Source organism: Phyllostomus discolor, chromosome 3 (genome assembly GCF_004126475.2).
Source record: "Phyllostomus discolor isolate MPI-MPIP mPhyDis1 chromosome 3, mPhyDis1.pri.v3, whole genome shotgun sequence".
NCBI lineage: Eukaryota > Metazoa > Chordata > Mammalia > Chiroptera > Phyllostomidae > Phyllostomus > Phyllostomus discolor.
In genome coordinates this window covers 178,649,287-178,676,911 of record NC_040905.2, presented here as the reverse complement: position 1 = coordinate 178,676,911, position 27,625 = coordinate 178,649,287, and the positions used below count along the sequence as shown (strand labels likewise).

The following is a 27,625-nucleotide window of genomic DNA, read 5'->3' as shown; positions in this document are numbered from 1 at the left end:
TGTGGGGTGGAGTAGGAGAGGTTGGAAGGCAAAGAATAGTGAGAGGTATGTTTTAAAATGTTAGGGATTTAAATTTTAAGTGAGTACAGTAATTAAGAGATTCCTGTTTGCTTACACTAACTGTTGGGCTTTAAACAAAATGCAAAACTTCATGTTTTTAATGTTGTAAACACTAAAACCCATTTTCCAGAATTTGGCTCAAAACAAGGACAAGATTATAAGTTAATCAATATGAGTATCCAGAGAACTTATAATAAGACATTGATTTGATATGGAGTTCCCTTATAAGAAGAAAGTATTTAATATTGGAACTGTATGGTAGGAACTTTTGCTATAAAAAGAGAAAAGATACATTAAGAAATTTTCAGAAAACTAAGATACAGTGAATTTACACAAATCATAATAACCTTTATTGTATTAATTGCAGAAAAATTCATTTATTTTTGTTTCCCCAGAAAACCTGTATTATGTTAGCAGACTCCTACCCATTCTTCAAAGGACAGCTAGAATTCTACCTACCCTGTAGGGCTGGCATTGACATTTCTTCCATTTTCCAGGCAAAACCAATCCCTTTCTCCATTTTTGCTTACGTGGTACCTAGGAGTTAGCATTTATTATCAACAATAACAACTTTTTGGTTTCTCTCCTGTTGGTGTGGAGCTTACGAAAACTTAGTAGTTCATCTTTCAACCAAGTCTCATAGTCAAGGAATGTTTGTAGAATATGTTTAATTGCTGGACTTCATAGGATCTCATATATGGACTTTCTAAGGTATAGCTGGATATAACAAAACTAAAGTATTTTTTATAGTTGTTCTGTGGTATTCTTTCTGTTCCTAAAAATTGTAGAGCTACCACTTTAGGCTTCAGTATGGCTTGGATGTGACAGTCCTATTGGACCATACTTTCTAGGTCTGGGTCAAAGACTGGTGGCTCTTTGCTGTGGCCATTTTGCTCTATTTTTTTTTTTCTCATGCATATTTACTATGTCATTGTCTTATTGTAGATTTCTAGGAACCATTTTTTAAAATCAAGTTTGAGATGAACTGGAAAACAGTACTATGTTGATTTGTTATCTGTTATCTGTTATTTAGTTGGCATTGCCTCACTACTGTAAGCACTATGTGTTTACAGTAGTGAGGCAATAGTGGACTTCATCTTGCACACATTCTATTCATATTTTTGTTTGTTCTTGTTTCTGGGTACCCTTAATCCAACAGCATATTAAAATGCTTGTTTTGGAAATCTTTCTGACTATATTTTATTGCATAATTATTAGAGGTTGACAGAATACAGTAGAGTGGATTTCTATGTTCCATCATTTGTGCCTTCCACTGTGTGTATCCACTCATTCACTTCATTGATTAACTGATTTAATCAGGTATTTATTTAGTCATTCCTATAACATTTTATTGAAGGCCAACAAAGGTGGCCTTTGGGGATACAAGGGTGAAAAGTACAATCCCGCAGTCAATCAAGGATCTCAAGCTGGGGAAACAGACTGTATGTAGAACAACCAGCAGCATAAACGCTATGGTGGAGATACGCAGTGCTACGACGGAGAAAAAGATTCCCAGTGTATTCTAACTCTTAATGTAGGTAAAGAAAATTGTCAGCCCTTTCTTGGTCAGCCTAAAAAATTCCAGACTCGAACATATTTGGGGAGTAAAGTTTAATTCCTTATTACAACACAGCAAGATGTTAACTGAAGCCATGTACTTCTAGACAGTTTTAGACAGGAACACTATTTTGTTATTTTCACTAGTAGTTTTCAATGTTCATTTATGGAAGAAGGAAAACAAATAACATTTCTTTAAAATTTTAATTTAGAAATTGGTTGAACAAAAGAAGTGGTTAGATGAAGAAGTAGAGAAAGTGCTGAACCAACGCCAAGAATTAGAGGAGCTGGAAGAAGAGCTAAAGAAACGAGAGGCTATAGTTTCTAAGAAGGAGGCCCTGTTACAGGAGAAGAGTGACCTGGAAAATAAGAAGTTGAGATCCAGTCAGGTATTCTGTTTAATATGCTGTTTCATTCTGGTTGTAAGTCATATAAAGTAGGATTTTTTTCTCCAAGAAGTAAACCATTGTGAAGTTGGAAATCAGAAGAAAACGCTTCTGGTTTTCAGTGTATTTTGCTTATCACTGCTTATGTAATGGCTAGCACTAAAATCTATTGCAACTTTCAGGTAAAATGTTCAGTATTCTTCCCAGTATGATTTATTACTAACTTTTTGGGTACTTTAAAAACTGTGGCAAAATAATGCTCATAACATAAAGTTTACTGTTTTGAGCATTTTTGAATGTACAATTCAGTGGCATTAATTATATTCACAATGTTATACAACCATCATTCCTACCTATTTCTAAAACTCTTTATTACCCCAAACAAAACTCTGTAACTATTAAGCAGCAACTCTCCATTTCCCCTGGAAACCTCTATTTTAATTTTAGTGGATATTTTCAAAATAAATATTTGATGCTGTATACTGAACATTGGTAATCTGGAATAGTAGACTCAAAATGATCTAGCTATCACTACCATCCAAAGTTAGAGGTTTGCAGGGTATCCTATAAAAGAAGATTTTATATAATGAAGATTTGCTTATTTTTCAAATTATAAAGATTTAGGGATCTTTACAAAAAATTTTGCTGGAGGACTTGGATATTATGAGCCAAAGAAGTGATTTTATGAAGGAGCTTGCCTCAATTTCAGGGTTTGAAAAAAAAAAATGATTGTGAAGGGAGTAGAAGGACCATGACAATACATTTTCTGATGTATCTTTGCATATCTTCATCATTAACAACAGCAACAACAGAATCTAAAAATGAAGCTGGCTTGCCACAGACTTGAAAAGGACTCCCTACCCAAACGTCTGCCTCCAGTAGGCCATGAGTCCCAGGCCAATCTAAATATTGAATCAAGGAACAAGGCAGATCAGTGACCTTTATTAGATCTGCCTTTCATCCAAAGTCTAGATCAGTAGGATCTGAGTTGATAGTGGTGTATTCTTAGCCTCTCTACTCAAAATAACAGGTAGACAGGGATGGCGACCTATATGGACCTCTGCTCTGTCCTCCGTTCTCCCAACATGTTGAAATAGGTATTAGCACCAGGCAGCTTTACATGGTGTAAGGGCTTCCCCTCCAATCACCTTAGTTGCTGGTGTTGTATCCAGGTGGCATGCTCCCGTTAGCTGTTGGGGTGAAGTTTTAAAAGCTGCCAGAGCATTGAGCATGGACTGGGAACCAAAGTGTCCCAGGTTCGATTCCCAGCCAGGGTACATTCCTGGGTTGCAGGCCATAACCCCCAGCAACCGCACATTGATGTCTGTGTCTGTCTGTCTGTCTGTCTGTCTCTCTCCCTCCCTTCCCTCTCTAAAAATAAATAAATAAAATCTTAAAAAAAAAAAAATAAAAGCTGCCAGAGCATTATGCTAAGTGAAATAAGCCAGGTGGTGAAAGACAAATATGATCCATATGATCCATATGGATCCATACCATATGATCCATACCATATGGCATCCATACCATATGATCTCACCTATAAGTGGAACCTAATCAACAAAACAAGCAAGCAAGCAAAATATAACCAGAGACATTGAAATAAAGAACAAACTGACAGTACCCAGAGGGGATGGGGGAGAGAAATAATGGGGGGAGATAGGGGCAGGGCCATCAAGGAACATGTATAAAGGACACATGGACAAAGCCAAAGGGAGTAGGTTCAAGGGTGGGAGACAGGGATGGGTGGGGCGGGGGTCATGGTGGGGGGAAAATGTAGACAACTATACTTGAATAACAATAAAAACAAAAGGAAAAAAATAAAATAAAAGCTGCCCTTTAAAACATGTAAATGAGAGCAAAGGGGATTACCAAATTAAAATATCAAGTGAGTAAATAGAAGAAAACCTGGGACCTTTGTGATATGTTTTGTATCATAAGAAGAAAAAATAAAAAGGAATAAGGACAGTCTTTTTCTAGAGATAAGTTTACTCCATGATACATAAGAAAAATGAAAACACATTTTATACTTCCAAGATGTAATATTTAGGAGCAAGAACATACTGAGATACATTGAGAGTATGAAACCCACGGTAGATCAAAGCAAAATTAATTCTTTCAAGATTGTGTTAATGAAACAGAAGGAAAACTTAAGACTGTTGTATTACTGGGTTCTTTGCTGAATAAAAGGCATAAAAATATATCTTTTTTAGAGTTTAATAAATAAAAGAATTGATCATATGCATTTCACACAAGGAACATGATAGTTAAAAACCTGCATTGATACATATATGAGTTTCACTGCAAAATGAGTCAAAGACGTAAAATAAATATAAGAAGTAAAACTATAAAACTCTTAGAAGAAAACAGACATAAATCTCCATGGCCTTGGGTTAAGCAGTGGTTTCTTGGATAGTACACATAAAGCATAAACAACAAAAGAAAAATTAAATTGGACTTCATCGAAATTAAAAACAATTGTGATACAAAGGGTGCCATTAAATAAGTAAAAACCACAGAATTGGGGGAAATATTTGCAAATCATATGTCTGGTAAGGGACTTGTATCTAGAACATATAAAAAGCTCTTACAACTCAATAATATAAAGAAAATTCAATTAAAAACAGGCAAAGGATCTAATAGACATTTCTCCAAAGAAATAAACAGATGACCAGTAAGCACATGCCAAATGTTTAACATCCTTAGCCATCAGGGAAATTCAAATCAAAAAATTTTTAAAATTTAATCTTTATTGTATTTTTTCCATTACCATTTCATCCCTTTATACCTCCTTTTCCCCAGCAACCACCACACTGTTGTCCATGTCCATGAGTCCTTTCTCCTTTCTGCTCAATCCTTCCATCCCAAACCTGCGCCCCCACATTAGCTGTTATCTGCTATCCATCTATGAATCTGTCTCTGTTTTGCTTGTTAGATTAATTTGTTCATTGGATTCCACATGTGAGTGAAATCATATGGTATTTGTCTTTCTCTGACTGGCTTATTTAATTTAGCATAATGTTCTCCAGGTCCATATATACTGTTGCAAACGGTAAATTTTTTTGTTTGTTTTTATGGCTGAGTAGTATTTCATTGCATAAATGTCCCATAGTTGTTTTATCCACTCATCTACTGATGGACACCTGGGCTGCTTCCATCTTGGTGATTGTAAATAACACTACAATGAACATAGGGGTGCCTGCGTTCTTTGGAATTAGTGTTTTGGGTTCCTTTGGGTATATTCCCCGAAGTGGGATTACTGGGTCAAAAGGCAGATCCATTTTTAATTTTTTGAGGTATCTCCATACTGCTTTCCACAGTGGCTACACCAGTCCAAATAAAAATTTCAATGAGATACCACTTCTCACCAACAAGGATGGTTATGATCAGAAAAATAGATTAAATGTTGATGAAGACACGAAGGAATTAGAACTTTCATATGCTGCCAGTGGGGTTTTCAAATATTTCAGTTGTTTTGGGTAACTATCTTGCAGTTTCTCAAAAGGTTAAATATAGAATTACCACATGACCTAGCAATTCCACTCATAGGTATATGTCCAAGAGAAGTAAAAAACATATCCGCACAAAAATCTGTACATGAATGTTCATAACAGCATTATTTATAATAGCCAGAAATTGAAAACAACGCAAATGTCCATCACCTGGTGAATGGATAAACAAAATGTGTTATATCCTTACAATGGAATATTATTCAGCAATAGGAAGGAATGAGGTAGTGACACATGTTGCAACATGGAAAATCCTGAATATATGTAAAGTGAATGAAGCCAGTCACAAAGGACCACCTATTGTATGTGAAGATGGAATGTGAACATTTTCTAGTAAAAAAAATTATCTCCCACCTGGCCTGTCTCAGGAAACTACTGGAGGATGTACTCGACAAAAAGGAGGGCATAAACTATGAAAAAGGAAGACTCGGGACTGAAAATGTGACCCAACAAGGAAATTCCCAGGATAATACCAAAGGAAAATCCCAAAACAGCTTGTCCAGTGTGGAGCCAGAATAGGAAGGCTCCAGGCAAAATGTTTCCAGAAAAGAATGGAATGAAAAGACTTCCTAATTAAATTTGATCAAATGAAAAAATCACGTTGAGAGGAATTATATAGTTCTATTGGAGAAGAATTAGTTATAAGATACAAAAAAAGTTGTATCAGGTGGAGGTATGATCATTTTTTATAGATCAGATATAAACTGTATTCACAAGGTCATGTAAATGGAATATTGATTTATTATAAAACTGTAAAACAGTACATATTAGGAAAATAAAGGGAGGAGTAGGAAAGAGAAGGCATAAGTGCCAAATCCCAATCTTTCATAATCAGTCAGTAGACAATATCTAAAATTGATAGTTTTCTAGAAACATGGACACAAGTGCCAGAAAAAATAACAAAAACATTGACGATGGTTGTTTCTTGGGAACAAGATTTGGGGGAAAGGGTGGGGTGGAGGATGGCTTTTAAAAAGGTTATAAACTTTATGGTGATGTATACATAAAATTACTTTGATGAAAAAATATTAGTAAGTAAAAAATTAACTTAGTTCATGATGAAGATCTCCATAAATCTAAGTGGCTGTATTTTCTGACCAGAGTGAAACAAGTAGAAATGAATTATATGTTTAAACAACAACAAACCAAACCTCAAACTCTAGGAAATTTTAATGTAATTAATTCTGTGTTGTAACCAGGTCAAAGAAGAAAAGTTCAATTTAGAAAATAATAATAATAATTATACACACACACACACACAACCTCTCAAAACCTATGTTGTGTAGTCTGGTGTGGCCCAGCAATACTTGGTAGTAAATTCATTGTTTGAATTTTCATTTTTTTAAAAAAAGGCAGTCAACTTAAGATTTTAGAAAATGAAACTCCTCTACCCTCCCCTCAAAAAATTAATGAGAGAAAACAGTAATGTAGAAGCTAAAGATATATTTAGTAATTTTCTCTACATTTTTCTTAATTATACACAATTTGGATTTCTAATAAATGTTTTATGGGTGTCTTGTTGATTGTATCTTTTTAGGCCTTAAACACAGATAGTTTGAAAATATCAACTCGCCTGAACTTGTTGGACCACGAGTTGTCTGAAAAGAGTGTACAGCTCCAGAGCAGCACAGCTGAGGAGAAAAGAAAGATTTCGGAACAAGTTCAAGCCCTCCAGAAAGAAAAAGATCAGCTACAGAGACGAAGAAACAGTGTGGATGAGAAACTTAAAAACGGTAGCATGCTGTCACCTGAAGTAAGTCAGTATTCTTTGAAACTGGAAGTGCTGTATGACGGATCACTTGAATGACTTCCTTCGTCTCTGTCACTTAAACATAAAAATGATAAATCTGGTGAACTTTGTTTTCTTGACAATTCGTCAGATGCATTGAGTTTACTGGGCACCGTGAGCCATGCTTGACTAGGGACTGCCAAGTCCTTGTGCAGGTGGAGGTCCTTGAACGTGGCCCCTTCCTGGGTTGCCAGGGACTGGGAGACCGACCCTTTCCTCGAGAGTCTGGACTTTCTCAGCCAGGTTTCTCATCTGAACTCACAAAGCACACAGTGATTTGAAGGGACTCCTTTTCTCATTTCTTCCAAAGAGGGCACCTTCTTTCTCTCTGTGCATCTTTCTTGAATGATACTAGGTAATTTATTACATTTAATGGATGTTTAGGGCATTGAGGGTTATTTTTTTCTGTTACCTCGGTTGAGAAAGGCCCAATGTGAAGGGGCACGTCGCTTCCAGGCAGACGCATAAAATTCAAATCCCAATAAAAATACCCTTTAGTTAGAGCTTTCATTTAAGGGACCATATAGCTCCTCTTACTTTTATTTTTTAAATTATGTAAAAGATATTTCACATATTGCCTATCAAATTGCCCTAGACTTTGTCTTCTTTTCAGAATTTTACCTCATTTGGCAATGGTACCTGTGATCAAACAAAGATGAACTTTTGAGTGCAGATTTTCTCTGTGAATATTTATTTTTGACACCTTGTCATTACCAAAGCAAGAGAAAATTACTAAGAGAAAGTGAGTAGCTGGGAAACATGCACCTTGCTGAATCTTGTAGTGTTTTAGATTAGAGCAAGAATGAGAGGACGTTAAGGGGCCTGGTTAAGAGGGAACAGGAGAGAGGATTTCATTGTATTAGATTATTGCTCATTGAGTTGATCAGGTATTAAAGACTAAATCAATTCGGGGCTCTGTGGCATTGTAAATGTCTACTGCCCTATTTTATAACTCAACTTAGGTAGCTGTGCAGAGGATCACAGAATACGGCTGTCCTCTTGGGATTGTTCAGATTGGAGCCCAAGCTGGTAAATTTGAAGATATGAGAGCCTAAAATACAGAAAAATACATAAGTAAGGAATTCTGTCCTGCCCAGGACTGTTACTGAGCCCTATGGAAGAAACAAACAAACAAAAAGCAAAAAGTATTGTGCTTCTCTTGAGAAATTTACACTCTATCTGGAGAAAAACGGAAGGATAAGAAAACTCTGAACCCTGAAGAACATAACAAAGCAAGTTATAGACAATATAATAAAGCCATACTTATTACATTATTTATACAAAGCAATGTGGTGATCATTTGGGAGAAGATTATTAAGGCAGCCTTGGTGGATTGGAATCCTGAGCTGGATTATGAAGAACACAACATACTATACTACATTGGTCAATATAAAAAAGACCGTTTTTAGATAGAACACTTTTAAATAAGACATGGAGATGGGAATGAGCAAATTACGTTTGCAGAAGGATAAAGGGTCCGTTATTGTCATCAAGAAACATTTAGTTTCTTTTTCATGTGGAATTCTATAACTAAAATTATGTAGGGTTTTGTGGTGAAAATAGAGGAGTGTGCTTGCTACCTATGTAGAAGCCACTCTGGGTCCCATTTAGTCAGGTTAGCTTCTCTGTGCCCTCCTTCCACATGGTCGGTTCTTAGTGTAGTTCTGTAGTGGGCTCTGGTCTCCCCACTGTTTTCAATCTAGTACTGATACTACCACATGGATCTGCCAGGAGCAGATGATGGGGAACATCAGATGCTGATAGGACACAAGACAATAAAACCTAAGTGGATTGGTTTGCTGTTTTAATGTCTTTAATCTTGCTTAGAATTATTTCCCTCTCCACAATAACTCAAAATATTTTTCTGATTGTATTACTTTATGGTAAAGTGATAGGTTTTATATCAACAGTTTAACATAAACAAATCACCTTTGGTAAAATCCAGAAACTAAGATTTAAAATTAACTATTTTTCTAATAATGCAGAGCAGTTGCCTAGTAATTGAGGCATAGAAGAAAATATAGGAACTATTATATCTATGTTTATTTCATATTTTAAACTTTCAATTTCATGTTTTAAGATTAGAAGATACATATAATTTATTGAGAAATATACAATACATACTCGGTTCAGGGGTGGGCAAAAGTTGTACAGCTCGTATGGAAAAGCACATGCAAGTTATGATGATTACAATAGGTTTAAGTCAAAAGAATGTCACAATGCAACTGTAAGCCTAGTTTTGCCCAAGTCTGTATGTGTGTAGTGCTTGCTCAAAAGTTTTTGTTAGTTTTTTTACTGATTGGGATATGTGATTTAAAGGTTTGGAAACCACTGTTTTAGATTCCTGTTACCCTCAGATCCCTTATCTCTCTGGACCAGCAGCAACGGGATCACCAGGGAACCTGTTAGAAATGCAGCGCCTAAGGCTCTACCCAGACCTGCTGAATTAGAAATCTGCATTATAACAAGCTCCTGCGTTCACCATAAAGTTTTGAAAAGTTCTCTGTGAAAAAGGATAGTTAATTCTTAGTAATCTGTGGTTTGAGTTGTGGTAAATTTTCATCCTGGAACAGTTTCCCATTGCCACTCATCTTGTTAACCTATACCTATTGCTGGCTTAGAGGAAACCACCAATGTTTACACGCTGCAGCCTTAGGGGGCAGGATGGTCTCAGGGTTCTATGGTTGCTGTACTACCTTATCATATTTTGGTGCTTCCTTAACTTAGATCTAGAACTGTAGGAACTAAAATTGTACCAAAGTGTCCTTAGCACTATATAAAGGCAAACTCTCCACATTTGTTTTTGATAAAAATACAAACACAGTATGCATTCATAAGTCAGATGTGTCCTTTGGATAATTTATTTCCTGGTTCCTCATTCGTTCACCTAATTACCTTTTAGGATTTAAGTTTATTTTTCTTTCAATGGTGAATATTATTTTCTTCTTATGGAGCCATTATCAAATCATTACATTATTTTTTTAATTGTTGACACTGTTACAGATGTCCCCCATTTTTCCAATCTCTGCCCCCTTCTGCCCATCCCCCACCAAGGCCTTCACCCCATTGTTGTCTGTGTCCATGGGCTGTGCATGTATGCAGATACGTTATTTGGCTAATCTCTTTCAGGCCCTCCATGATGGGTAGTGATTGCACAGAGAAATAAAATGGCTGTAGAACTTTTTTTTTAAATGGCTCTTTCAGGATATTTTATAAAATGGCTTTTAAAAATAAGTATTCTTTGACTTTCCACTTGAATAGGTTATTACATATCATTTCCCTGAATTTCAGAAAAGGAGTTCTGGAAGGCACTCTATTCTTTAGGTAGATTAAAAATACTGATATTATTTTTCTTGACATGCTGGGGAGAGAAGTGTAAAGAAATACTTGGGTTATATAACCAAGGTATAATGAAAATATTTTTTTCTCTTCTTTCTTCATGAACTCATTCATTAGACACTTAACTGAGTTTAAACTGTGTGATGTATACTGTGCCAGGCAATCAGGACATGAATATAGACAAGACACTCTGCCCTCAAGGAACCTTAAAATTTAGGTGACATCCACCATATGTACAGGTATATAGATATATATAAATATATTCAAATGTCACAAAGTCCTAAAAAATTTCTTACCAGAGATTTGGATCCCTCCCCCCAAATATGTTATTTGGATAGTTCAAAGAACCACTAGATATTCTGACAGGTATTCATCGTATTTTTTCCTACAAAGGAAATCTCTGGAATATGAAAAAATGTTATGTTGCTACTATTTTTAATGCCTGTATATTCCCTCCAATAATGTCTCATAGAAATCTTATGAACTGCTTCATGTCCTTAAATTTTTACCACTTTTTTAAAATGACATACTGTTTTTTCCATAGAGACTTAAATCTGATTACTAGTTCTTTTTTAATATTTTATTGATTATGCTATTATAGTTGTCCTAATTTTTCCCACCTTGCCCCTCTCTGCCCTGCTCCACCCAGCACCCCTACTCCTTCAAGCAATGCCCACACCATTGTTCATGTCCATGGCCCATGCATATAAGCTCTTTGGTTGGCTACTCCATTTCCTATACTGTACTGTACATCCCCATGGCTATTCTACCAATTTGTACTTTTTTCTTTTTTTAGATATATTTTACTTTTTAGATTTTATTTATTTTTAGAGATTGGGGGAAGAGAGGAAGAGAAACATTGATGTGACAGAGAAACATCAACTGGTTGCCTCCTGCACAACCCCAACTGGGGACATGGCCCACAACCAAGGCATGTGCCCTGACTGGGAATCGAACCAGCAACCTTTCAGTTTTCAGGCCGATGCTCAACCAACTGAACCACATCAGCCAGGGCTGATGTAGTTCTTAATTTATCCTGAATCTATTTTTCTATCCCTCCTAGCAGTATATTGTTTTAATAGATCCTTGAAAAAATATTAGAGGGTCTCCATATCTCATTGACGCATAATATACACTTTGAGAGCTAGGGAGGGAGATATATGACAAAACTGCTAATCCTGTGGGCTGAGGCTTTGAGTGTGATCCCTGGTGACCCCAGCATTTGCTGTATGACCTTGGGATGTTTTATAACTTACCTAAGCTCCTGCCTTTTCCATTTTACTGCATAGGTTTATTGCAGGAATCAATGACTGTATGTTACACATGTGTATATAAACAGTGTACTGTGCAGCAAAGGAAGCACTCGATAAATATTCTTAAAGTTTAGTATTCCATTAGGCTCAAATACAGCAGGTCCTTGAATAATGTCATTTCATTCAAAGTCATTTTGTTATTATGCTTTTTCTTAAATTTTATTTTATTGTTTATGCTATTACAATTGTCCTAATTTTTCCCCCTTTGCCACCCAGTACTCCCCACTCTCTCAGGCAATCCCCATACCTTTGTTTATGTCCATTGGTCATGCACATAAGTTCTTGGGCTACTGCATTTCCTACACTGTACTTTACATCCCCATGGCTATTCTGTAACGACCTATTTGTACTTAATCCTCTCACCTCTTCACGCATTCCCCCACATCCTCCCTCCCATCTGGCAACCATCAAAACGCTCTCCATATCCATGACTTTGTCTGTTCTTACTGTTTGCTTAGTTTATTTTTTAGATTAAATTGTTGATAAATATGTATAAGTCCTTTATACATTTAATATAATAATGGTTTGGTGATGATGAACTCCTTTAGTTTTTTCTTGTCTGGGAAGCTCTTTATCAGCCCTTCGATTCTGATATCTTTGCTGTGTAGAGCAATCTTGGCTGTAGGTCTCTGCTTTTGATGACTTTGAATATTTCTTGTCAGTCCCTTCTAGCCTGCAAAGTTTCTTTTGAGAAGTCAGCTGACAGTCTTATGGGAACTCCCCTGTAAGTAACTGTCTGCTTTTAAGATTCTCTATCTTCAACCATTGGCATTTTAATTATTATGTGTCCTGGTGTGGGCCTGTTTGCATCCATCTTGTTTGGGACTCTCCGTGCTTCCTGGACTTGCATATCTTTTTCCTTCACCAAATGTCTTTTTCCTTCACCAAATGTCTTTTTCCTTCACCAAATCAAGGAAGTTTTCTTTCATTATTCTTTCAAATAGATCTCCAGTTTCTTGCTCTTTCTCTTCTCCTTCTGGCCCCCCTATGATAGAAATGTTGGAACACTTTCATTTGTCCCAGAGGCTGCTTACACTATCCTCATTTTATTGGATTCTTTTTTCTCCTTGTTGTTCTGATTGGTTGTTTTTTGTTTCCTTATGTTCCAAGTCACTGATTTGATTCTCAGCTTCATTCACTCTACTGTTGTTTCCCTGTAATGTTCTTTATTTCAATTAGCGTATCCTTCATGGCTGACTAGATCTTTTTTATGCTGTTGAGGTCCTCACTAAGTTCCTTGAGCATCCTTATGACCAGTGATTTGAACTCTGCATTTTCTCCATTTTGTTTAGTTCTTTTTCTGGAGTTTTGATCTCTTTCATTTAGACCATGTTTCTTTGTTTCCTCATTTTAGCAGCCTCTATGTTTTTTTTTTTTTCTGTGTGTGAGGTAGAGCTGCTATGACTCCCTGTCTTGGTAATGTGGCCTAATGTAGTAAGTGGCTTAGAGTGTCCAGAGGCACAGCCTTTCCTATCACCCAAGCTGGGTATGAGGTTCCGAGTGGGCTGAGTACACCTTCCTCTTGTAGTTGAGCCTTGATTGCTATTGGCAGGTCAATGGGAAGGATTTACCCAGGCCATTCAGCTGCAAGGACTGGCTGTGACCACTGACCACCAACCTCTGCCCTCCATAGAGATCAGCTGTGCAGGGGCAGCGTGGTGGTGCCTGATGTGGTCTGTAGCTGTCCACTGGATACGCAGGCCCTGTGTGGTGCAGGCCAATGTCAGCCCCCACCATGTTCTGCCTGGAGTCACCCAACATGAGGTATACAAAGCAACCTGCAGATTGCTGCTACTTGTGCTGGGCTTGGAGGTTCCTAGGCAAAGCCAAGCTGTGAACCCTGACCTGAGGCTGGCTATTGCTTGTTTGAGAGGATTTAGGAAGATGTGAAGCATGAGCCAAGACAAGCCACTCATATGGAAAAGCCATTGTTAACAGCTTGGGTGGACTGGTGAGTTGGGTGGGGCAGAGTCTCAGGGGGTCTGCAGGGCAGGGCAAGGGGCAAACAGCATTAGCCACATTGATGGATTCTCACGTATGGCACCCACCTGCTGTCTCTGTAGCTCTGTAGTGGGGAGAGCTCAGAAAAGGAACAATGACCTCTGCCTGCCTTCCTGCCTGGGAGAAAGCTGTCCCTCAGCTCTCACCCTGAAGCCAGACACTTCAGTTCCTCTCTGTATGCTACTGGTGCTTTTCATGCTGCTACCTTGGTGCTAGAGCTCAGAGGTAGTGAGTCTGAGTAATCTGTGTGTGGGTCCTTTAAGAGAAACTGCTCGGGAATCCCGCAGTTTCTTCTACTGACTCAGTCCCTGCTGGTTTTTATAGCCAAAATTTATGGGGACTTACCTACTTGGCACTGGAACCCTGGGCTGGGGGTCCTGGTACAGAGCTTTGACCCCTCATTCCCACAATATCCCTCCTGAATTTTTATCCATCACATGTGGGTGTGGGAGTAGCCTGTTCCACATCTCCACTCCTCCTACCAATGTGGGTGGATGTGGTTTTTTAATTCCATAGTTGTTGGACTTCCCTTCATTTCAATATGTAACAGTCCTGAGTGATGGTAGTTCCATAGTTTAGTTTTAATTTTGATGTAGTTGTGTGAGGAGGTGAGCTGTGTTTATCGGTGCCCCCATCTTGACCAGAAGTCTCATTTCATTATAATGTTGATGAGGAAAAAATATCAATTCCAGGCTGGGGCCACTGTCTGTTTGGCATTTGCATGTTTTCCACATGTCTGTGAGGGTTCTCTGTGGACTCCTGTTTCCTTCCACATCCCAAAGTTCTGCACATTACAAGATGTGTGTCTAAATTGTCCCAGTCTGAGTGAGTATTTGTGTGGGTGTAGCATGTTTTACAATGGAAAGACATCCAGCATGGGTTCCCACCTTGCACCATGAGCTGCAGGGACTCGCTCTGGCCACCCATAACTCTGAACTGGAATCAGCGGGTTGGAAATCATTATCTCACTTGTTTTTTATTAATCTTTCTTAAATGTATGTAGAGCTGACATTTATTTCAGTGTTTAATGTTATGTGTTTGGGTCTTTATTTAGAGGTATGGTGATGTTTTTATGCCCAGATAGACAAATGCCATAGGAACTTAACTCTTGTTTGTGTCAGTTAGTGTATGATAAAATTGGTTTCATTATACATTGTCTTGCTTACAGTTGCAGTTTCCAAGACCCTATGTTGAGTGTGGTCATACAAGTAAATTAGCAAATAAGTATATGACAAAGTCCAAAATATACTATTTCATTTAAAATAAGTGATTTCTGTTGTATTGTGTCTAGGAAGAACATGTTCTTTTCCAACTTGAAGAAGAGATTGAAGCTTTAGAAGCTGCAATTGAATACAAGAATGAAAGTATCCGAAGTCGCCAGAACTCGCTTAGAGCTTCGTTTCAAAACCTCTCCCATAGCGAAGCAAATGTCTTGGAAAAGCTAATTGGCCTGAATCCTATTGAGATTAGGGCTATCCTTTTCAGATATTTCAATAAGGTTAGTTTTGGAGGGATGGAGGATTTTCTTCTAAATAAGGGCCAAGATGCTTATATATCTCACATTCTTTTAGAATGTTTAAGGAAATTGAAAGCCTTAAAGATTTGATGGTGTAACTTCAGATTTAAGCACAATTTCTCTTCATAGCACTGCACGCTGTGAGCAGAAAGCTTTGCGGCTACCTAAGTATATAGGTCTAACTGTGTGGTTCTTAAAGTGGAAGGGCCTTTTGTAAAAAGAGCTTTTGAAATAGTGTTTAAAATAAAAGAATTTAAGCTATATTTCTCAGTCACTACTTCTTGATATTTTCTAGATCTGGATGTTGCTAATGAGCTTTCATGAAAGATTCAGGGCTTCCAAGTTTGGGATCCCTTTCCTTGATTGCTGGAGGATAGGGGAACATTTACTTTTTCCTCATAGCCTGTGAGTTGATATGGAAACGAAGTGATGCATAACTGGCAAAGACAGTAATAGATTTTAGCATTAACCTGAATGGGCTTAATATTAATTAAAATATTTTATTTTTTATATGTATTTAACAATTTACTGATCCAGAGATGTTTCTTACCATGGAGAACTATATCCATCTTTCCTTTAATGTATTCTCTTACAATATACCTTATGAAATGTTAAACAAGTAGATAACTTTTTTTTCTCTGAAAAGTATATGCAGTATAAGGGGATATCAGACAATTAATGAATAGTAAAAACTGAAGTTTTAAAATAAAGTCCTAATTCTGTGAGACAAGTGAGATAAAGATGAAAAATTCATGGAAATGTTATACACAGCCCTCCTCCTGGATAGTTCCTGTCAGTAGAAAGCTGCTGCTGTGGATGAGAGTGTGTTCTGTCACTGGGTGTGGAGGGCAGAGAAATGGTAGAGTACTGTCCGAGGTTTGGATATAGATAACTCTTTTGTGGTGTTCTCAGATCAAGTGTTCTCAGCCTAAAGCATCCAGGCTGAGGTCAGTGGGTTTTCTGATCCTGAGAACCACTTCTAGGAATGAGTGTTTTTCTAAAAAGGTCATTATTAACACTCTGTGACACAGTCAGCTTTACTTCATACCAATGCAGAGAATAACCCAATGGACTGAATGCACAGTCTAAAACCAAACTCTGTATTTGGAGTTTAAAAAATTCTGTCAGTTATCTGTAGCATCCATTTTGGATTTAACATGAGGCATTATCTAGGAGTTACAAGAGTTCTTAGCTTCTGAATCTGCTTACAAGAGAAACAGAATTATAGGATTTTAAATGTAAATTAGGAGATTATAAATGTCTAAGAAGTGTTGGAGGGGTGATTAGTAGAGCAACATTATGCTTAAATAAAATTACTACCAATTCAGAATCCTAACAAATTCAAAAGGCTGTTAGGTTATTATGTGGGTATGTTACAAAGCATTTGCCTAATTATACCATGGTGATTAAGGAAGTTTATTTTATGAAGCCTAACAAAAGTAGATTAATGTATTATATCAGGCTATCTGAGACACACTTAAGCAGTCAAAACATGTATTTGCTAGGTGGTTAATTTGCGAGAAGCTGAACGGAAACTACAGTTACAGAATAAAGAAATTAAAATGCAGATTCTGGAACGGGATAATATGGTCCGTGAGTTGGAATCTGCACTGGAACATCTGAAATTGCAGTGTGACCGGAGACTGACCCTCCAGCAAAAGGAACATGAGCAAAAAATGCAGTTGCTGTTACATCATTTCCAAGGTATCTCCCCTGGGGTCAGCTCTGTAGAGATGATGAGTAGGAGGGGGATGTGGGAAGCAGGATAGAACACATTTGATCACTTAAAAGTCCAACATGTATCAATAGTTAGTTACTACTTATACATGTTTTTGTGCTTTCTGTGTTTTGGTTAGCACATGTTGGCATTGCTGCATTTGATATAGGGTTATTCATGCTTGAAATGCCACCCCTTGTGCAGGTTCCCAGAGCTGCACAGAAGAACTGCTGCAGTCGTATTAGTCTGTTGTTGGTCTAGTGTTTATATAGGGATGTGGGATGACTTTTGGCTTTGTGGTGTACAGTTGAAAAGTTTCTATCTCCTAAGGATATAATACTACCTTGATATTTAAATTACTTTTCCTTCATAAAATTAAGGTGATGGGCTCTGTCAGATTTCTAGTTAGGTTTCTTATTATAATTTTCAGTTGATTATAACTTTTATGCATTAAGGTTATATCTTAGGTCAAAATTTGCCTGCCATTGGTGGGTACATACCATTTTACAATAGCTCAACCATCAAGTCTGGTGTGGAAAGAGCTGTCATAGCAGTCAGTCCTCACATTACCTGGGCATATGGCTGGTACACAAACAGTTGCTATGGCAACAAAATCACCGCCAGATGATACTGGTAATGCTTCAGTCCAGGCTGCTTAGCTGCTTACTCTTGATTCTTAGGAATCTATAGCTGGAAATGAGTTAAAAGGGATCTGGAAAAAGCAGCCCAAGGAAGCAGAAAATTACAAAATATATGAATTTGAGTGTTAAGGCAGTTTGCCTCTAAGTTAATTTTGTAATTAGTTAATTGGCATCCAGTTGCCGGATGACAGGATTTTCTTGACAGGATTCCATACATCATACCATTCAAATGTGCTCTGCTTTTACCTTATCTTAGTTCTGTCTTAAGGCCTGACAGTGAGAGCCTTAAAAATTCATTTCTAAAACTGGGACAAGTTTTTCATAACAAAGTTGTATTTGGAAATGTTAACAATTTGTAAGGTTTCTAACTTCAGTTGAATATGGAATATAAAATTAAGTTTATTTATTTGATATCCTTTATGGGGATTTTTATTTATGATGTTACTTACTTTGAAGTATCTTTTAGAACAAGATGGGTTACTTACACAGGGTGGGGCAAAAGTAAGTTTATAGCTGTATGTGAAACAGTTTATTCTTTTATCATTATTTTTTATTATTTTATTTTCATATGAACAACTGTAAACCTACTTTTGCCCCACCCTGTAAATATGCAAATACACTTAGATAAAATTTTACAAAATAGCAAATTATAACAAAAGAAAATTACAAGCCAATAGGACCATTTTATAAATTTACCAATATGAGAGACTAGGTCTAAAAGTCTGTATTTTCTGAAGGTTACTGACTTTTACTGGTTTTAGAAACTACCCCAGTGGGGACATTTTTAGATTTTTAAAAATATTAATTAGAAGTTTTAAGTTACTATATTGTAGCATAACCTGGAATTTACCTTATGCTATTCCCTCCCCTTTTATGGTGTTTTCCTTTGTAATTTTATCTTTCTAGGTTCTTTTAGCAGGGTTTTGTGTGTGTGTGTGTGTGTGTGTGTGTGTGTGAGAGAGAGAGAGAGAGAGAGAGAGAGATCTTTTTTTTTTTGGTTGTATATTTTCTGAGCCTATAAACTTTAGGCTTGTGGTTTTTCATATACCCACTATTCCTGATTATACACTTTAAGATACTGATGCAGCTGATGGGCAGAGTTCCAAATGTGAATTTTTATAGAAAAATCCTTCTGTTGTTCTAAGGATAAGTCTAGTTAGTAGCTACACAGAAAGTGCTTATGAATCATAAAAATGTGGTAGTTTGTAGGAGATAGGATAGGGAAATTGACTAAGGCACCAATCCTACTTTGAAAAATTTTACAGGCAGAAGAATCCAAATTGTAGATGAAAACAAATCCATTCAGGTGACAGATACAATAGTAACATCCTTCTGACCCTCTAAATGTGGTCTGTGGGCTATGTTAAAACCTAATTTTCAACCATTTAAGCTGATTTTAAATGTAAATTTCTGTTTTCTAGAGCAAGATGGGGAAGGCATTATGGAAACTTTAAAAACATATGAAGATAAAATCCAACAGCTGGAAAAAGACCTTTATTTCTATAAGAAAACCAGCAGAGATCTTAAGAAGAAACTTAAGGAATTGTTAGGGGAAGCGATTCGGAGGCGACTAGTACCGTCAGAACGTAAGACATGTTTCTCTCGCATTTGATGAAATTGGTCTGATTTGTAGGTTAGCTTTTCCCAATTGATTTGGTTATTTAGGATTGGATATGCACCTTCTGTTTGACTCTGTAAATAAAAATATTCTCTAGTCTATGTGTAAGATAGAAAGAACCAAAGAAAAGTGAAGGAATGAATAAGTATGTTTGTGTGAAGGGAACTTCATGTATTGATTGCCTGCCGTGTGCCATGGGCTTTTGTGTTCCCTGACTTAAAATAACCCTGTAATCCAAGATAGCTGTTGCCTTCCTGTTTTATAGTAAATTATGTCTTCTGATTATCACACAAAGATGTAAAATAAATAGAGAATAATAAAAGTAAAGGTAAAATAATATTATATGTATTTCTAAGATCAATCAGGTCTTTTACATATCATGAACTCTGGAAACTCAAAAATATAATAAAACTCACTGTTGTGACAAAAGATGTTTGATTTTACAACCTTTTAGAACACAACTATTTTGTATCTGAAGAGAAAACTGCTTAAAGATGGATACAACAAAAGGCCAGTGAAAAATTATATACGTATGGGTAATGAAAATTTTTTATTTTGAATATATAATGCAAGCAGAATTAAAATTTAAAACTCAGTAATATTTTAGAAAACTAGTTGTAGCCCTGGCTGGTGTGACTCAATGGACTGAGCTCCAGCCTGCAAACTGAAAGGTCGTTGGTTCAATTCCCAGTCAGGGCACATGCCTGGGTTGCAGGCCATGTCCCCAGTTGGGGGCATGAGAGATGCAACTGGTCAATGTCTCTCTCTCTCTTTCTCCCTCCCTTACTATCACTCTAATAAACAAACAAACAAACAAATAAATAAATAAAATATTTAAAAAAGAAAAGTAATTCTAATGCTACCTTATATTTATGATATTTACAATTTACATATATTTTCATAAATAGTTCCATTTAATCCTCAAACTCAAGGTAGGCCAATGTCTTCTAACTCTGTTTTTAGAGGAAGGACTTGAAACTTACAGAGGTCAAGGGACTCATGGACAGTACAGTAATAAGAATGTGTTCTAAAGTTCTTCATTTTCTGATTCCTGGTCCAGTATTCTTGGATAAAAGTTGTCTTAGGATGGAGAAGTGATGCAAACATACAAATCTAGCCAAACAGACTAAACTTTCTGATTCTCAGTGTAGTATTACAGAGGTACTTACTAATATAATTAAAACATATATTTGAAAACTCCTTGCAGTATATAGCTAAACCTTTTATTTGAAACACTACTTACAAAATATTAAATGTAAAAACATGTTAAATAGGAAATAGAACAGTCAGCATAAAGTTGTTTTAGCTTAAGCCCACTTTCAAATTTGAGAAGTCTGACATTAGATATCTGGTGTTTAAATGGCCTGTATTTATACTACTGCATCTACTAGACATCTCTTAAAACGATCATATGATGTGGCGAAATACAGGTTTAAGAAACTTGTATCCTCCTTCTGCTCTTTAAAGAGACAAACACAAAAACCTCTAACTTAAATAATCTTGGAGTTGTGTAAAGTAATAATTACTCCCATCTGACCAACTTTCTTGGGAGAGCTAGTTTTAATAATAATGGTGATGATATTATTTCAGCGAGTTTGTTTTTCTACCTGGAAACGTCTTATATACTTTTTTTTTTTGCTATAAAAAGTGATATATAGTCATTATAGAAAAATTTTCAAATACAGAAAAAAATCACCCATAATTCTACCTAGAACTATTGACATTTAGTATAAATCTGGTCAGTATTTCCCCCATGCTTTAAAAAAAAAGCAGTTGGAATCATATTGGGGATATAGCTTGTAGTATGTCCTATCTCAAAATGTTACTCTAATATAATGACATTAAACAAGATTTGTTTGAGTAAAATATGGCAATTTATAATTCTGAGTTGCCTAAAAAGTACTATATGCTTAATAATCAATACCCTATTAATACGTAACTGTCTTGTATTGAGTTCATTGGTTTTTTGATAGTAGTCTTTTCCTGTCTGCCTACTAGGCTTATGTTTATCTTCTTTGATTATTTTTAGCATTTTTAAGGGCATGAAAATTAATCTTTTGGGCATGACCAAAATACTATAGTTACTTCTTGGTCATGTCTTGTACATCTGTTTTCTAACATACTTTGTGAGAATTAAATCAGTTTATATGGATACACAGCCTATGCACTTATTTAAGTATTTAAATCCGTGTCCTTGTATCATTTCAAATCACTGTAAAACTCTGTGTGAGGAGTATTAGAGTCAGAAGACCTGGGTTGAAATCCTAATTTCTTATTTAACTAGCTTTGTGACCTTGGGCGAATTAATCTATCTCTAATTTGTTCCCAAATGGTAAAATTTTGGAAGAGAGAAACTTTCGAAGAATCTAAGCGGGCTTGTGAGTGAGCTTCTCTCGTGAGCCTGTCTGAGCTGTTCCACATATGGCACTGTGACCTGGGCATCAGGACTTTTAAAGGATTCCTATTGATTCTGCTGTGAAGCACACCTTGGGAGCCACTGTCTGTGGTCAGCTTTGTGACGATCTGCTAGTTCTATGTGAGGATCTATGTCATTGCTAGAAAATCAGTTATGTTTTAAACCAGGGGTCACAAACTACTAACATGCCTGCAGGAGCCAGGGAAGCCCAAGTGAGCAGTGGCGCCTGCAGCCATTGTCTGGGTGGGCAGGACAGCTCTGCTCCAGTTGCTGTTGCCAGGCAGGAACTATCAATTCTCTTTTTTCCTAGAAATGTTGGAAGTCTATATCTTTATATAAAACTGTACAATTTTTAAATTTGGGTCATGTATTTTTAAATTTTAATTTTATTGTATTGTATTTATTTTTTATCATTACCCAAGGACATTTTTTTTTTCATTGCTTTGAGAAGGAAGAGAGAGAAACATAATTGGTTGCCTCCTGTAAGGGTCCAGATCAGGGCTCAAACCCACAACACAAGCATGTGCCCTGACTGGGAATCAAACCTGCAACCTTTCGGTTATAGGGCAGTGGTCCAACCCTCTGAGCCACACTGGCCAGGGCTGGCTCATATATTATTTTATAAGCTAAGTAAAAACTGTGGGCCACATTTGGTTTGGGAGCTGCCATTGTGCAACCTCTGTGTTTAAACTTGTTATTCATAGGCTAGAATGTACTAATCATGTGTCAACATATACTAAAGTTTGCATTTTTCACTATAATAGGTCCAATACTTATGTGGACTTCCCTTAAGCAAGTTTTTGTCTTTGCTATTAGATGATTCTATGATTTGAGGACCTCAAAGCTGTGTTCCAGCAGGGTATCCCCCATTGCAGACCTATGCTCCCATCTCCATTTTGATAGAACCCCAGAGTATATTCAGAGAGCAGAATGCTCCTGTTATGCCAGGAGCACTAACCAAGACTATATTTTCACACATGTAATGCCAAGGCCTGGAAGAGTCACTGGAGGTAGAGGCAGAGACAGTATTCTGCAGTAATGGCTTTACTTAGCCAGCATTTGGATGTGACCACCAGTGGAAAGCTCAGTGGAGGGCAGGTGTGGAAGGGCACCAGGGAGGCCCAATCAGTGCACTCCTGTGTTTCCAGGGAGTACCAAAATCACTAGCAGACTATTTCTCAACCTTGTGCCACGAATGAAAAGTTCTCAGTTATTCATATGTAAGATGCCTCGAAGTAAAATAAGAATAATTCATATTCATACTTTCGTTTGTCTAAGAAGTCACTTAACAAAAAAAAGCTGAAAGAATTTATATTGAGAAATAATAATGTAATTATGTTAGGCTATCATGATTAAAAAACCTGCTTTTGAGGAAATAGCTATTTTTTTTCTTTTTGGACTATTTTTAGATCATGATGCTGGTGATGGAGTCCTGAACACAGAAGAAGCAGGCATGGTTTCAGAAGAATTAAAATGGGCATCTAGAACTGAAAGTATGAAATTAAATGGAAGGGAAAGAGAATTAGACAGTTCGGCAAGCAGCTCGAGAACACAACCCAATCCTCAGAAGCTCTGGGAAGATGGCCCAGAATTACCTCTGAATTGTAGCTCTTTAGCACCCACTAGTGGGGATTTGTTAAGCAATGAGGATAAAACAGAAATAGAGGAAAATCAGTTTCTAAAACCTCACAGTCAACCATTATCCCAAATTCAGTCAATGGGAAATGTGAGACAGCTTCATGGTGTCATGCCTGTAAAGCTGTGTCGCAAAGAGTTACGTCAAATTTCTGCCCTGGAACTATCATTACGACGGTCCAGTCTTGGGGTCGGGGCTGGATCTATGACTGCTGATTCCATTGAAGTGGCTAGGAAACCTAGTGACTTAAAAACTTAGTAGTTGCTAATAGAAATTTTAATTTAGTATATGTGTAAAATTCCTTTTTCTAACCTGTTAAAGCTTAAGCTGGCTAGCTCTTCCCTCAAGAAAAAGGAAGAAGAAAAGGAAGGAATCCCTACTCCTTTTGTGTAATATATATGCGTAATCTTCTATAGTATATTTGGGGAGTTTTAATTTGCTTTTTCATAATAACCAAACCCACATTTTCCAATACTATAAAGTAATTGCACATTTAAATATTTCCACCCATAAATTTGTCTAAAATTCTTTTCCAGGCATATTTGAACAAGACTAACAGTAGAATAATAAACAAATACCCATCAAATGTATATTATAATATAAATGTATGTTATAATACAATAATTATATCTTATAAGTTATTGTTGTCTTCAAATACAAGTATATTTTTGTTATTTTAAAAAGATCCAGTTAAGTATGGCTGATGTCAGAGGGAGAGCCACCTGCATGAGTATTGGCATAACTGAAAATCTTTGGCAAAATGCAGTCTGTGGGCTAACACAACTAGAGGTTTGTGGATTAGGATTAATTTGTGGTCCTCAGAGCCCACAGAGGTTGAATGACCAGTCTTGATTTTTTAAACATGGTCTCTGTTCTTTTTCTGGAATTGTTTTTAGAATGTTATATTATTGTTTGCTAATATTATAGAATATAAGTTTTCATTTCTCTCCTGCCTTGTCTATTCAGCATCTCTCTCTGTGCTGCTAAAAATGAGGAAAATGGGTGCAGTTCTATGGAACAAGGAAACAATAATAGAACAGCACTAAAGCATTCTAACATTTCAAGGAAAAGATAACCTGATCACTTGGAGTATACCTGTAAAGCTTGAAGTCTAGCCAGAGGATTTTTCTGTATAAGCGCAAGGAGGCTTTATACACAGGCCAGGCTACATCGGGGCTGTATATATGTAAATGAAAAATTTTCTTCAAAACCTTTTTGGTCTGAGCCTTATTATATAATATAAACTTTGTTTGGAATTAAGAACTAAACATTGATTTGCCCAACATAATCCAGTTTGTACTTTTGCACCATATTTCTCAATCACAGAAAACATCCCCTTATACCTCTCTTAATACCAGAGAGGTATTTTGTTAAAATTTTTTCACTTATGTTATTTTTGTTACTTTCTGAAACTTTCACTTATAAAATAAAGTTATTTCTTAAATTAATTGATATTTGGGTGGGGCAGTAGCAAAACCACCCTTACTTACGGACCTACTCAATTAGTCACCCACGTCCTTGAAGACTCCATTTTTTCTTATTTGATGTTGCTACTAGTTTTCCTTTTGTCCTTTTCTCTGTTGCTGTTGACCCTGACAATCTTTCCTAAGACCCAAACTGTTGGAGTAGGATCCCTTGGTCCCCCAGCTAAAAACCAGTTGTCCTATAGAAAAAGAAAACCAAACCAAAACAAACTCCTAAATTGGTGAATAGTTTCTGTATCTCTTAAACATGGTACTAAAATTCATTTAAATTATGGGTTAAATAGACTTCTGTGGACTTACCTGGGGACTGAACCACAGTTTATAACCTTGGCCCAATGAGAAACTGCTTCAAACAATGAATTTACAAACTACCTTGGAAATTTTATTTTTAACAGGGATATTTGAAGTCAGATTCTGGTTTTAACTGAGTTTCCCTTTTTTGCCTTTGGTTTGTATGATATATATTTAATGTATATCACACATAATGTGAATATAAATGTATAATGGCCAAAGGCCAGTGCCTTAACAAAGCACAGCAATTATATATATTTATTAATAAATACTTATTAATGAAGTTCCCAATTGTAAATTCCTTATAAGATTAAGTAGTAACTTAGAAATAATTCATTTAAGAATGTATTCTAATGCTGGAATTCTGCTTGTCCAAGAAATTGACACATATTTGTTTTACCTGTGGAAATACAAACACATTTTCTGAAATGTGTAAATATGTTTATTTTCTGATAGACAACAAAATTTATATCCAACTAACAATGATTAGATTTGATAATGCAAATGTGAACTGACTTATAAATAACAGGTACAGTTTTGTCCTTCCTTCCAGTTAAACATGTGTCTTTTATATGCTATGATAGAGTTCATCTACATATACAAATACACATAGTAATATCCTGAATAATATTTCCTGGAAGTGAAATTCTTGTCATTCTAATTTAGTTAGTGCCCTCACAAAGGAAAAAAAAATTAAGGGATCTGCCCAAGGCAAGTAAAATTATTTTTTTACATATACTACTAATAAATTTTACTTTGTATTTCTTTAAACCATTGGTCATTGTGTTTGCCTTTTTCCATGTATATAAAATGCTTATCGTTTTCTTTTTTGTTGTTGTTCATTATGGGTTTTCCCCCTACCTATACCAGAGCATTTGAAAGAAAACGTTTGCATGTGAAAAGCACTGGTTCCTTCCCTCACTCCAAAGTGTTATGGGTAAAGTGTTGGAGAATTCTATAAGTATGGGAAACTGGGCAGTAAGAACGTCAGTGCAGGTGCTTTCGTGCTTTAATGTTTATTTTCTTTTGCTAATGATTTTTGTTTTGCTTTTGTTTTTGGTTCCACAATTCTTCATATCTTCATGAACTCAGGCTCCAAGGAGTCAACTAAAATACACATGGGCTTCAGTAATGTGAACATGATTGGAACATTGTATTAGTCCAGGTCAATAAAGTGATAAATCTTTACTTAAGGATTGGTGTCTTTTATGAATAAATAAATAAATAAATAAATAAAGGTCTTATACTAAGTCTTAGAATGAATTTCTAAGGAGTCAGATCCTTCGTGGGAGGGATTTTATAGTCACAGATTCTTATGCACTGAATGCAAGTGTGACATGTTTTGCTCTTATAGTTACTTCCTCAGGCACATATTTGAGACTTTTTAATAAAACACTGGATTATCAATATTTAAATGCTCAATGTGTACAATATCTGTAAGCTCATGTCCACAATTCCTCTCTCAACCTCACTGGAATTTTAAGAAATATTCATTATATGTATTCTGCATTTAAAGTTATTACAGGCTGCACCTGCCTTCATTAGTACCAATAACTTCTACATTTATATTTTCAAAAGTTGAAAATAAAGGTGGAATTGAGATCCTTCTACACAGTAAGTATCTCAAATGCATTGGGCATGTTGTATTTTTGAGCTCATATGGGCAGTAGTGTTCAAAGGGTGGAGTGGTGGGAGACTGCCCTATAGGGAGGAGTATTTTTTCACTGTCATTGTTTACTTTTATCCTGAAAATAAAAAGCAGATGACTTTTCCTAAGTTTTATCATTTTTAAATGCTCTGCAAACAATGTATTCCCTATTACCAGGGGTGACTCCTTCCATTCTTTGCTCCTGGAATGCAGTGCATATATACATGGTACCATGTATTGGAATGGTGTTTGATTTTCATAATGACCTTCATGTTGACCCCAAGAATACCACAACATGGAGTTAATTAGAACAAGAAAAATGACAGAAACCTCAGAAAAACTGTTTTAGTATTGATTTTTTAAAAATTCTTCAGCCAAGGATATGTTTATTGATTTTAGAGAGAGAGGAAGGGAGAGAAAGAGAAACATCAATGTGAGAGAGAAACAGATTGGTTGCCTCCCGCATGCGCCCCAACTGGGGATCAAACCCACAACCTAGATATGTATCCTGATCCATCAAACCTACAACCTTTTTGGTGTGTGGGACTGTGCTCCTATACCAACTGAGCCACCTGGCTAAGGCATAATACTGGCTTTTGATATTCTGCGTAGTTCTTATTTATCTCTTTTTGTATTTTTTCAAGGAATTTCCATAATCAATTGCCACTATTTGAAATGCTAGCAGTGTAATTTAATTGAATCTACAT

General features: G+C 36.3%; 1 protein-coding gene across 2 annotated transcripts in view; it reads left to right on the top strand.

The window, feature by feature from the left end:
• Nucleotides 1-27,042, top strand: part of KIF27 (kinesin family member 27) — an 86,685-nt gene extending 59,643 nt beyond the window's left edge. For both annotated transcript variants that reach the window (XM_036021787.1, XM_028515047.2), the window contains 6 exons: nucleotides 1,830-2,006; nucleotides 7,047-7,262; nucleotides 15,243-15,449; nucleotides 16,973-17,171; nucleotides 19,247-19,411; nucleotides 23,269-27,042. In XM_036021787.1, coding sequence (XP_035877680.1) covers nucleotides 1,830-2,006; nucleotides 7,047-7,262; nucleotides 15,243-15,449; nucleotides 16,973-17,171; nucleotides 19,247-19,411; nucleotides 23,269-23,753 — 1,449 coding nt within the window. In that variant the 3' untranslated portion in view covers nucleotides 23,754-27,042. The remainder of the gene's footprint in view (nucleotides 1-1,829; nucleotides 2,007-7,046; nucleotides 7,263-15,242; nucleotides 15,450-16,972; nucleotides 17,172-19,246; nucleotides 19,412-23,268) is intronic.
• The last annotated feature ends 583 nt before the right edge of the window (nucleotides 27,043-27,625 follow it).